The sequence below is a fragment of the Mirounga angustirostris genome, unplaced genomic scaffold (assembly GCF_029215605.1).
Source record: "Mirounga angustirostris isolate CCGP_5_RB_7025 unplaced genomic scaffold, mMirAng1.0.hap1 SCAF_3, whole genome shotgun sequence".
Lineage (NCBI taxonomy): Eukaryota > Metazoa > Chordata > Mammalia > Carnivora > Phocidae > Mirounga > Mirounga angustirostris.
In genome coordinates this window covers 130,654,409-130,668,085 of record NW_026991711.1, presented here as the reverse complement: position 1 = coordinate 130,668,085, position 13,677 = coordinate 130,654,409, and the positions used below count along the sequence as shown (strand labels likewise).

Here is a 13,677-nt window from a genome sequence, read left to right as displayed (position 1 = left end):
CTGTCCACGGGTCTTCCTGCCCGGGACCCAGGCTGAGGGAGCAGCCTCTGTTTGACACATGCCATTCTCAGGAATGAGAGAGAAGAAGAAGGCTGGGTGGAACCACAACATTGCCTGCTGAGCTTCTGTGTGGTTGAAGGCTACGTTCGTCTTCTCCCTTCCCATTGGCCAAAGCAAGTCACCTGGTCAAAGGGACAGTGGGGCAAGGAAGTACATTCCAGGAACATTGCCTACCCAGTGGGGCTGCGAGTCACAAGGCAGTAGGTGGAGATGTATCCTCCCGTTAGGGGAAGCATTGATTGCTCATCTACTGCAATTGAATCCCACTGGGGCACTCATTTCACCCCTTTGGGTCCATTACACCTGCTGCAGTGTGCAATGCTCAATGTAAAGAGGAGTTTGGGGCGAGACTAAGGTTCTCCCTGTCAAGGATCTCTCCTGCCATCTGTCCCCCTCTGAAACACTGTCGCCTGCCTAGGGTGCCGCCGTCCCCTTCCCCATCTAGAGACTCTAACTGTTCACAGAGGCAGCTCCCCCCATCACTCTGCTCTGGGACCTCTAACCTCATGTCTGCAATGCATGTCAGAGTTGACCCAAAGGAAGGAAAGCGTGGACTTCACACAGCTTCTGTTTACTGCTCTACTAAAATTCGTGAGGTGATAAAGACATAAAGACCATTCAATCTGCTCGAAATGATAAATATATATATATACATACATACTTATATATATATATAAGCAGAGCACACACAAATTTATCTTTCAATAAATGGTGCCACCAGGTAACAAGTTTTTTAAAGGCCGAGGCTCTCAGTGCAAGTCGAGGACACAAACATGCCAGAAGTTTCTACCATCAGGGCATCTTCTCATCAGGAATACACTAAGTACAAGATATGTCCTGCACTGGGTAGTAGTTGAATGGGTTCTGGAATTCAGGGAACAAACTGATGGTAGAGTTAAAGGCATCATATGGAAATAGCAATTGCCGGTAAGACTGGACCCAGTAAACGACTTTGCCTAATAAAATTTACCATAGGGCAAAGGAAAATAGAATTGAAGGCAGGATGGTATCTATTAGAGCTAAATTTGAGTAGGAAAGTTCTCTGTGGAGCAAGAATACAAGTGTTTGGGCCACAACAGTATATGTATGGTCAAGCACGTTGTGGGAATGGATTTGAATGAGTCAGTGTATTTTTTTTTTTTTTCGGTTCATTAAATACTGCCTCAAACATATTGTCAAACCAAGATATATTCGAAGTTAACTCCAATGGATGGGATTGGGACTTTAGATCTTATTTTGTTTTTCTGAACATTTAATTCAATTATACAGTGAGGTACAAATGCCTAATAACTGCACAATTTTATTAATAAAAAAGTAATGTATATTTCTCGATTCTAAACATCCTTAGAATGTAGTGTTTTATTTTGGTTCAACATATGGCACTCTTTATTCCACTCTTTGTGTTAACTTTGCATTAGCATCTGAGGTAAATACAGACCATCTCTTCAACAGAGTAATAAATGATGTCGATGTGAACAAAATAGTTTATTGATATTGGATCGACCAAGGCACTAGTGGATTGAGTGAATTTTGGAGCTTGTGGTTTATTATTCAAATGCCCTGAAAAACACTCTTGAAATACACAATGTAGATGTCAATGTATAAGATAGGTAACCTTATTTTAAATGATATCTGCACATAGCATGAAAATTTAGGGATGGATTACAAACATTTTATGGAATGCAACTTTATTTTTACATTTTATTTATTTGAGAGAGAGAGTGATCATAAGTGGGGGGAGGGGCAGAGGGAGAGGGAGAAGCTGACTCTCTGCTGAGCAGCAAGGAGTCCGATGTGGGGCTCCATCCCAGGACCCCAGGATTGTGACCTGAGCCAAAGGCAGATGCTTAACTGACTAAGCTACCCAGGCGCCCCAAAAATGTAAATGTTTTAAACACATGGATGAAATATGTTGTTTAGTTAACCTCAATTATAATACTTAAAATGGATATTTAAAAAACCAAAGGAAATAAAGACTTTTTAACACGCATACCAAACCAAAGTATTTCTAGAAAAGAAATTTGTAAAACAATATTTCCTAGGCTTGTGAAATTCTATGTAAAAAGCAATTTCTTTCTTGGGTGTTAAAAAAAAAGAGTTATGTGTGATCACAACTGTAAGAATAACATTTTACCTAGTTATTTTTATTATTACTGGCAGCAGCATTCTTTAGTAAAATGGGTGGCAGATACACCACAAAACCAACTGAAACACTTCATGAATTGCCATGCCCAGATGGTCTATGTGCCCAGAATAGTAAGGGACTGTATAGGAGCTGACAGTCATTTTGGCAGGAGTCTGTTTGGTTTTTCCTCAGCATGAAAATCAAACCACTTTAAAGACAGAATTGCAGATATATGAATTTTCCCCACCTCAAATTATATAGTATAAGGTGATCAAGATGCATAAGTGTTGTATAATTATAACTTTGGTGTTAGGAAACCTTTGGGGAAATTAAAGTGGGGCAGATGAATTATAGAAAGTGATCTGCTCAGTAGATAACTAGAAATAACCAAGTTTAGCAAAACATAAAAAAGTTAAGAGTGGGGGATGGGCTAGATGGGGGATGGGCATTAAAGAGGGCACTTGTGATGAGAACTGGGTATTGTATGTAAGTGATGAATCACTGAACTCTACTCCTGAAACCAATATTCCACTGTATGTTCACTAACTAAAATTGAAACTTAAAAAAATTAATTAATTAAATAAAATAAAATGAAAAGCAAAAAACAAAGGTTATTGGAGTAAAATATAAATTGACTGTGGACCTATAGTTCATCAGGTTTTAAACCTGCATGATATAGTTTCTAAATTTAAATATTACAATCACCTTTTTTTTTTGATGTCTCCTGTTTTTCAGATTTTCTAAAATAATCTCCATTTCTGCCAAAATACTTTATTTACTAGATTTGTTTCGGATGTCTCTAAGGAATATAATTTGAGTGAATATTAGTTTAATCTGGCTCCTTATATTCTATTTGCCCACATTTTACTGAGGTTCAAGATCATGTAAGTACTTGGAAATTATTTCATAACTATTAGAAATGGACAGGCACTAGTTTGGGAGTCAGGAAATAAAAATTCTGTTTCGAGTTCTGCCATTATTAAACCGTGTGACCCTGGACATATCACATACTTATTTTGGAAGTAGGAAGCACAAAAATTCTAAAAAAAGAAATGTCAATTTTGCTTTGATTCAGTTTTTCTGTTAAGTGAGAGGGATGAATTAGACGATCCTTAACTCTTCTCTAAATGTTTGGCATTTCTTCATTTTAGGGTAACTTCTCTTTGATTCTCTTAAGACACCTTACTTAACCTTTCAGAAGTTCAGAGGTTGAGGCAAACTAAGTCATCTTTACCTGAAAGCCTGTCTTGTAGACTCCAGTGACCCATTCCTCATCAGCATCAAAATACTATTACAGTAAGGATTACATATATTCTCCAGTCTGTAAAGAAAAACTTAGAAGCGGGCGCCTGGGTGGCTCAGTTGGTTAAGCGACTGCCTTTGGCTCAGGTCATGATCCTGGAGTCCCGGGATCGAGTCCCGCATCGGGCTCCCTGCTTGGCAGGGAGTCTGCTTCTCCCTCTCCCACTCCCCATTTGTGTTCCCTCTCTCACTGTGTCTTTCTCTGTCAAATAAATAAATAAAATCTTTAAAAAAAAAAAGAAAAACTTAGAAGCTACAACCTGAGAAAACATAAAGCTGTATGTTTAGTTCACTCATCAGTTGGTCAACTGATTTGTTCCCCCTGTACATTTTTTTCCAGGGCCAGATAAAGCATAAACTAACAGTAATTAATTTAATAACTCATAACGGTAGAAGCTTGAAGGAGAAGATGAGGATCGTCTCACCATATTGGTGGCGGGAGGGGCAGGCAGTCGAGACAGGGGATTACTTTTAGGGTTTAAAAACAACATGGAATTTAAGGACACTGTGGAAGCAAAAATATCTCATCAGAAATTAACAGTTATGCTATTCTTTGCCTAAACCCACGATGACATTAGAATGCAAAGTTGTGGGTATTAGTCGTCTCTTAGGGGGAACATTAAATAGCATCTGTCTTTCTCACCCACATTCTGAACCAAGAGAAAAATTAAACAGAGGACTAAGATAGATATGTAACAAAATATCACCTTTATATCTCATAGAAGTTTGCTTGGAGGATGTAGCTGTGTGTGAAAGCCCAAAAAAGCCCGCAAACCAAACTCCAGAGTTAAGCAGAACTGCACACCCAGGCCCAAGTTGTCATGGATAGAAGTGCTTTCCAAAAAGAAGTTACATAGTTATTAACTTATAAGAGGCCAAACTTCTTCACATACAAAGCATTTATAAGATTGCCTTCATGTTTAAGGCTTTTTGTGTGAGATGCCGCGATGAAAATGAAATGCTTCATTCTGAGCTATTGCAGACATTTCCATTTGGGTGGAAAAATTCAGATGCCCAAAGAAGTCTAACTATGAGACCTTATGAATTAAGTAAGATTACTTTAAATGAAGCTCTTTTACAAAGGTGATCAAAACCATATTGTTCACCAGTCCAGGCCACCTTAGTATAAAAATCTTTTGGCTGCAATACACATTTGCTCCAGTCCAGTATGTAATACATACAGAATCTTCTACAGAAAAGAGAGCTACAAAATGTCCAGAAGCAAAAACTTCATCCAGTACTAGAATGTTTATTATAATACTATATGTAAGGAATTTGGAAAGTCTTAGAAGTGCTACAGAATATTTTCATTATTAACTTTCTGATCTTACAAAGCTTCCCCAAGAATGTGTAGTATTACTAAAATGTAATTCTAATGGTACTGATTTAGTTTCTCTTTTTTATATCCGTTTCATATCATCAGAATGCATTTCTTTTATTTATCATTTCTACATTCTGATAAATTTTCCCCTTTTATTCGTCTTTCACCCAAATTAATTAATATTGGGCTATTACTTTATTTCTTTCCAGTCACAAATCCTATTTTTTTTTACAACTTTTTTTAACAGCCTCTGACTTCCATTTATTTTCTTTTGGATTTTTTTTTTCTTATCTTCTTTAGGACTTCTTATCTCATTGCTACTTTTGTTTTGCTTGTCCTCCTAAAGAATCATTCTTCTTCCATTTTTCTTCTTCTAAAGATTTTATTTATTTATTTGAGAGAGAGAGAGAAAGAGAGCACAAGCGGGGGCAAGGGAGAGGGGGGCAGAAGGAGATGGAGAAGCAGGTTCCCCGCTGAGCAGGGAGCAATCAATCCCAGGACCCTGGGATCATGACCTGAGCCAAAGGCAGGTGCTTAACCATCTGAGCCACCCAGGAGCCCCTTCAATATTTCTATTATCCATTATGCTACTTATTCCCAACTTTTTTTTTTATTCTTTCAGATTTGCTGTCTGTTAACATACACTTCCTGTTATTTTGTGTTCCTAATTATGATTACTTCTTTTTTTTTAGTTTTCTTTTTCTATTTTGTCTAAATGCATATCCCTATTCCTCTTGAAAATGCACCTGTGTCTTTGAAGTCTTTTCACTAAGAAAGTGAACGTGTCATCTTACCTCTTTTGAAAGTTAGCAAGGGCTCTTCTGTCAACCCAAAGACACATATAAATGCTGGTTCTCCCATAAAGAAAAAGGTGTAAGCCAGAATCACAGATCCTGTGAGGTTCCCCCCTTCCATATCGAATGAGGTATAATTTCATAAAATTAGGACCATGTATTTAGTTACACATTTTTGCACTAAAGAGTGAAGCTTCAAGTGTAAATGAAAAACTCATGATTTATTTTTATATTTTTTAGCAAAGTATGTACAAATTCCAAATATAATTTAGAAGTTTTTTCTATAGTGTTACTGACAAAATATTAATATTAAATTGTATCTGATAGTTTGTAGATATTCCATAAATAAACTTATGGGATGGGTTATAATTTGAAATCTTTTATTCATATAATTAATATAAGGTTTATTTTTAAATAGATATTTGAATATAAGGTCTACTTAGAGTTGCAAAAACCCTTTCATTAATCTCAGTGTGATGTCATTAAAATATGCATGAAATTGCTCATATATAAATGTAATTCCAGTGTCTGAACTAATGTATAATTATACGTAATACAGTTGAAGTGATCATATTTGTCAACGTAAAATGCTTTTCTTCTATCTTCCTGGTAGTTTACTTCTCCAGTTGGAACTCATAGCCAGTTATCAGGAAGATTTGTCTGGAGGGCTTTTCTCAAATGGACTATTTCTGGAAAATAGGAAGGCTTTTAGTAACTTTCTGTTCCATCTACACAACTTCATGGGCAATGGTCTCCAACATAGCATTCCTTTTGAAGGGCAGTGATTGGCCACAATGATCATATATATTTAAAATGTAGCTATATACAAAATCCAAACATATACATATTAAGGAAGTTGCAAAAGCAGTGAAATGGAAAGGATGAAACCAAATGGGATGGTCAAAGATATACCAGATAAATGCAAACAAGAAAAAAGTAGGAGTCATAACATGATATCAGACAAAATTGTCTTCTCTCAGAAGGAAAGATATTAAAGTGAGACAAGGACTATATATGGTAGTAAAGGGTTCAGTCCACTCCAAAGATCACACCAAATAACATAGCATTAAAATCCATAGAATAAAAATTACAGGGACTACAAGAATAAATAGAAACACATTAAAAACGGACTTTAATTTTCCTCTTTCAACTCATAGTAGATCAAGTAGAACAAAAATATGTACAGATACAGAAGATCTAAACAAGGTGAATTTAACTGAGATATACTGAACTCTATAGCTTTAAAACAAAGCAAACCTTTTCTGTGTTCTTGGCGGGTCATTTAAAAAAAATCTCTATTAGGACAAAAAGGAAATCTCAGTAAATTCCAGAGAACAGAAATGGTACAAAGTACATTATTGGATTATAATACAATAACACTAAACTTAAATAAATAAGAAGAAATCTGTCATTTGGAATTTGTAAATACTTCCTCTTACACAGCTCTTACAATAAAGAGGAATTTGAAAGCAAAGTTAATTTTAAGAATTTTCTGGTTATTTTTTGTTTATTTTTCCAAGTTTGTACAGTTCTAAAATTTTCTTGTTATTTTTTTGAGGGATATATTTAATTTATTAACTAATTTAGGAAAATTTCATGTATTATATTGTATTTCTATCCCAGAAAAGGATATGTCTTTCCATTTGTACTTTGTTTTAGGTTTATTCAAAGATTTTTTTTTAATTCTTATATTGTACTTATGAAATATTCATTAATTATGTTTTCTCCTTTTAAATAAACTACTTTTTAGGTTCACATAAAAATTGAGCAAGAAGTACAAAGTCCCCATATATGCCCAGCCTCCATATAAGCACATCCACTGCCAATATCACATACCAGGGTGGTACTTTTGTTACAATTGATGAATCTACATTGACACATCATTATCACTGCAAGTACATAGTTTAGATTACAATTCACTCTTGCTATTGAACATTCTGTGGGTTTAGGCAAATGTATAGTGACTTGTATCTACCATTATAGTATCATACAGAAAAGTTTCACTGCCCTAAAAATCCTCTGTGCTTCACATATTCATTGTTCTTTCCTCACTGACCCCTGGCAACCACTGATCTTTTTACTGTCTCCATAATTTTGCCTTTTCCAGAATGTCATATAATTGGAATCATACAGTATGTAGCTTTTTCTGATTGACCCTTCCACTTAGTGCTATGCACTTAAGTTTCCTCCATGTCATTTTGTGGCTGGATAGCTCATTTCTTTTTAGTGCTGAATAGTATTCCGTTGTCAGGATATACCACCATTTATCAACCCATTTGCATTTTCAGGACATCTTGATTGCTACCACATTTTGGAAATTTTTATTAATAAAGCTGGTATAGACATTTGTGTGCAGGTTTTTGTGTAGACATAAGATTTCAACTCATTTGGATAAATACCAAGGCAGGCAATTGCTGAATTATATGCTAAGAGTAAGTTTTGTTTTATAAGTTGCCAAACCATCTTCCAAAGTGGCTGTATCATTTAGCATTCCAGATGGCAATAAATGAAAGTTCCTGTCACTCCACCTTCTTGTCAGCATTTTGTGTTATCAGTGTTTTAGATTTGGGCCAAGAAATTCTAATAGGTGGGTAGTATTATCTATCCCATTGTTGTTCTAATATGCATTTTCCTGATGATGTATGGTATGGAGCATCTTTTCATATGCTTCTGTGCCATCTGTATATCTTCTTTGGTGAATGTCCATTAAGGTTTTTGATCATTTTTTGAATCAAGTTGATTGTTTTCTTGTTATAGAGTTTTAAGAGTTCTTTGTATATATATTTTTTTCTTTTTAACTGAAACAAAATGTATTTACATTATTTCTAGTGCAGTTCAATTAAAAAACAGGTTCTAGGGTGCCTGGGTGGCTCAGATGGTTAAGCGTCTGCCTTCGGCTCAGGTCATGATCCCAGGGTCCTGGGATCGAGTCCCGCATCGGGCTCTCTGCTCCTTGGGAGCCTGCTTCTCCCTCTGCCTCTCTCTCTCTCTGTCTCTCATGAATAAAGAAATAAAATCTTAAAAAAAATAAAAAAATAAAAAACAGGTTCTAAACAAACCTGGGAAGGTGTTGAAGCTAGAGAACCTAGGAAATATGTTACTCCTTAGTTGCAGCCTGGTTGTAGCTGCAGGAAGAACTTCAGACACAGGAACACAATGTAACCCTTCAGTTTTGAAATGCTGCTAAGTCTTCTTGTGCTTCAGAAATGATTGCCCCTGCCCTAAAGAAATGAAAATCATCTCTGCCATTATGTGGGACGGTGGCCCAGATGGGAGCTTCTTAGTGTATTTTGGATAACAGTCCTTTATCACTTTTATCTTTTGCAAATCTTTTCTCCCAGTCTGTGGCTTGTCTTTTCATTCTCTTGACATTGTCTTTAACAGAAGTTTTTGATTTTAATGAAATCCAGTTTATCAATTATTTTTTCACAGATCGTGCTTGTTGTGTTTTTATCGACAGAGTCATTCCCCAACCAAAGGTTACCTAAATTTTCTTCTATGTTCTCCTCCAGGAGTTTTATAGTTTTGCATTTCACATTTAGCTCTGTGATCCATTTTGAGTTAATTCCTATAAAGAGTATAAGGTCTGTGTCTAGATTCATGTTTTTACATGTTGGTGTCCAGTTGTTCCAGCACCATTTGTTGCAAAAGACTACCTTTGCTCCATAATATGGCCTTTGTGCCTTTGTCAAAGATCTGTTGACTAAATATATATGGGTTTATTTCTGAGCTCTCTATTCTGTTCTGTTGACCTGTTTGTCAATACTTTCACCAATACCACACTACCTTGGTCACTGTAGCTTTATAGTAAGTCTTAAAGTCAGGTACTGTCAGTCATCCAAGTATTTTCTTCTCCTTCAGTATTGTGTTGGCTGTTCTGGGTCTTTTGCCTCTCCATACAAACTTTAGAATCAGTTTGTCAACATCCACAAAATAATTTGCTAGAATTTTGATTGAGATTGCATTGATCAATAGCTCAATAGACCAACAGAAATCAAGTTGAGAAAAACAGACATCCTGATATTATTGAGTTTTCCTATCTATGAGCAGGGAATATCTCCATTATTTAGCTCTTCTTTGAGTTCTTTTATTAGTTTTGTAGTTTTCCTCGTATCGGCCTTATCCATAATCTTTCAGATTTATGCCTAAAAATTTCATTTTGGGGGCACTAACGTAAATGATTTGTGTTTTTAATTTCAAATTCCACTCGTTCATTGATGGTGTATAGGAAAGCAATTTATTTATTTATTTTTTATTTATTTTTTATTCTTATGTTAATCCCCATACATTACATCATTAGTTTTAGATGAAGTGTTCCATGATTCATTGTTTGTGCATAACACCCAGTGCTCCATGCAGAATGTGCCCTCCTCAATACCCACCACCAGGCTAACCCATCCTCCCACCCCCCTCCCCTCCAGAACCCTGTTTGTTTTTCAGAGTCCATCGTCTCTCATGGTTCGTCTACCCCTCCGATTTCCCCAAAGATTTTTTTCTTTATTTGAGAGAGCGACAGCACAGAGGGAGAGGGAGAAGCAGGCTCCCCACTGAGCAGTGAGCCTGATGCCAAGCCAGATCCCAGGACCCTGGGATCATGACCTGAGCCAAAGGGAGATGCTTAACCATCTGAGCCATGCAGGCGCCCCTCCTATCCTTGTCTTATTGCAGTAATTAAGACTTCCAGTTCAATGTTGAGAAGGAGTGGTGAGAAGGGCTATCCTTGTCTTGTTTCTAATCTTAGAGGGAAAGCTTCTAGCTTCTTTTTTGTGTTTTAAAATGCATGTTGCTCCTGTAAAGAAAATCTATTGAGTTTCTTATGTTTTTGAAACCAGACACTTATTCTCTTACTACTTGTAGGAGTTTTTCAGGCGTTTACAGAATATGCAAATAAGTATAATTTTACTTCCTCTGTCTTTATTATTAAGTGCAATTGTTTCTCACATCTAATTGGATTAGCTTGTACTTTCAGAAAATTGTTAAATAATACTGTTGATTTTTTTTTCTTGACTTTAATGAAAATACATCTAGGATTACTTTGTAAAGTTTGTTGCTGACTTTGGGGTTCATACAAATGAATATATATATTTATATTTTTAGCATACCATGAAGGTAGCATTATGTATTGGTGAAGAAGTTAGCTTATGCTGTAATTAATGTTGGTTGGAATAACTAAGGGAAAAAAAAGAATCTATCTTATTCCACCTAGAAAACAAATTCCAAATAGACAAAAGATTTAAATTTATAAAATTAAGCATAAAAAAATGCTGAAAATGCAGGAAGAGAACATGATCTATCATATATGCCTCCACTCCCCCAGGGATGGATGCTTTCCTTGACATTACACAAAATCTAGAAGCCAAAGAAGAGTTACAGTTAGATCATCATGTTAACATTTAAATTTCTTATCCTGTAGCACAGAAACACCACAAACTCAGAAAAAATAGATCTTTTTAAAAGGCCCCAAATTAAATCGTTAATGCCATATCTAAAAAGATGATATAGATTAAAAAGGAAAAAAATGAAAACATGGACTGTTATTTAAATAGGAAGTCACAGAAAAGAAAACTTAAAAACAGCTCTTAACGGGGCGCCTGGGTGGCTCAGTCGGTTAAACGTCTGCCTTCGGCTCAGGTCATGATCCCAGGGTCCTGGGATCGAGCCCCGCATCGGGCTCCCTGCTCCGCGGGAAGCCTGCTTCTCCCTCTCCCACTCCCCCTGCTTGTGTTCCTTCTCTCGCTGTGTCTCTCTCTGTCAAATAAATAAATAAAATCTTAAAAAAAAAAAAAAGGGAAAACACCTGTGGCATAATACTTCCCTTATGAGAAAATGCACCACACTTGTTATCCTGAAACTTTTATTTCCAAATATAGCTGCCAGTGTTTTCCTGATGCCTTATGAGAGAAGTAGAGTTTTAAGGTAAAAATACTCATTTTCCATTCATTTAAATTTACTGATTTAATTTTTCTATTCTTCCAGGCCCTGAGCTGATTACAGGTAGACTGTAAGAAGCTCTGAAAGTTTTGTTAGTTCACTTAATGGACGGAAGGTATAAATTTAGACTTGGATGTCCCGCTTGTTTCTGGTCATCCACTGAAAAGTATGGTCATAAACCTCACAGCAGTAGGAACGTCCTTCAGTGAAATTTGAGGGCCCTCTAGGACTCCTCACAAAACAGTTATGGCTGCAGGTTTATTATTTCAGTTTATATCCACCAAAGCTGCAATTAACTGCATCATAGCTTGTTGACCTTAATGAGTTAACACAGCTTCCAAATAAAACTCACGGCCAAGCAGCTTAGGCTCTGAGTTTTGGCTCCATAATATCTGTGAAATTTGAGCTCATATTAAATATACCTTGAAACAATACATTTGGGATTTGGCTCCTGGCATCAGATCAGATCTGACTCTGCTATATGGAGTTAGGAGTTTTGCCTCAGGTCCTCCTAATATGTTTAGCACTATAGGACTATAGAATCAGCAAGAATAGCATTATCGCTTTAGGGAAGCAAAACACTTCCGTTCTTGTTGAGCTTATGGCACCCTGGCTCCTTTCCGATCACTTTTTCCTGAAATAGGAGAATTCTGCTGTCTTCTCCCACCTGAGGCCCGATCCAGGAATTTCTTCCCAGCTTAGTCTTTTTCTCATTCCTAGTCACATAAACGGCATTTGTCCAACACTGAACTGTCTCTTTCAGTGCGTGTGCGTGTGTCCAAGAAAGCCAACCCTGGCATGGCTAATGACGTGAGCAGGTCACACGCAGTTCCAGTTGTCTCCTCAGATTAGATCAAGACTCGGGTCTGTGACTCACTCAGTAGTGACTATTTGATTGGTTATATAGGCTGGCGGAAGCAAACTGTTTTGATCAGCTTGGCCAGGAGCCACTTCTCAGGACTTAAGGGTTGGATTTTATATCCTCTCAGAGACAACTCCCCTTTCCACTTCATCCTGTTGATAAGCTCTCCATGGCCTCTGTGGGGATACATTCCATCCTCATCTGGGTGGCTCACGGAGCGAACAGCCCATTAGGGACCTGATGGTATTTAGCCTAATGTACTTTAATTAGGGCTATAGTTGAATCACTTTCTTAAGTTATGGCACAGTTCCTGTATCGGCAAAGCACAAGAATTAATAAACATGGGACACTTAACAAAACCCGAGATAGAAAACGTATCTGTTAAGCCAAAGCCAATGAAGCAGAACGTAGAATGATGGTTGGGGGGGGGCGGGGGGGATGGAGAGTTGATATGCAATGGGTATGAAGTTTCAGTTATGCGAGGTGGGTAAGTACTAGAGAGCCGCTGTACAACTTTGTGCGGGTAGCTAACAATACAGTCCTGCGCACTTAAAAATTGAAAGAGTGGATCTCGTGTTAAATGGTCTTACTACAAAAAAACGTATATTTAATAATTATATTTCAATTTAGTTGGAAACAAAAATCCATTCCTCCAGTTCATATTTCATGACCAGAGTTTAGACATTAAAATCGTCTCTTTAATCTCCTTAGAATATCTGCATCCTTTTTTTTTTTTTTTTTTAGGACTTTCATATGCGGAGTAAATGGTAATTAAAATGTGCAGGATGACAAGATGGAGCAAACAGTGCTTTTACCACCAGGTCCTGACAGCTTCAACTTCTTCACCAGAGAATCTCTTGCGGCTATTGAAAGACGCATTGCAGAAGAAAAGGCTAAGAATCCCAAACCTGACAAGAGAGATGATGACGAAAATGGCCCAAAGCCAAATAGTGACTTGGAAGCTGGGAAGAACCTTCCTTTTATTTACGGAGACATCCCTCCAGGGATGGTGTCAGAGCCGCTGGAGGATCTGGACCCGTACTATATCAATAAGAAAGTGAGTGTTTTTCATCGGGCATATTTTACTGCTAATTGCCTACTGCATACCTTGGACTATGATAGCATCAACATGTGCCAAATTAGCAGAAAGCCCTTCTGTTTAAGAAATAAAACACATTCGTGTGTGTTTTATGCATATGCATCCACAAGAAATAAATTGATTATATCATAACAGATGGAGCTTTCCCAAAAGCACCACAACAGGTATCTAAAAATAAATGTA

General features: G+C 36.9%; 1 protein-coding gene across 1 annotated transcript in view; it reads left to right on the top strand.

Annotated features, from left to right (window-relative positions):
• Positions 1-13,677, top strand: part of LOC123839337 (sodium channel protein type 1 subunit alpha) — a 152,159-nt gene that overhangs the window by 52,162 nt on the left and 86,320 nt on the right. Inside the window, exon 2 of the mRNA XM_045868693.1 lies at positions 13,140-13,452. Within this exon, the coding sequence (XP_045724649.1) occupies positions 13,189-13,452 (264 nt within the window). The 5' untranslated portion in view covers positions 13,140-13,188. The remainder of the gene's footprint in view (positions 1-13,139; positions 13,453-13,677) is intronic.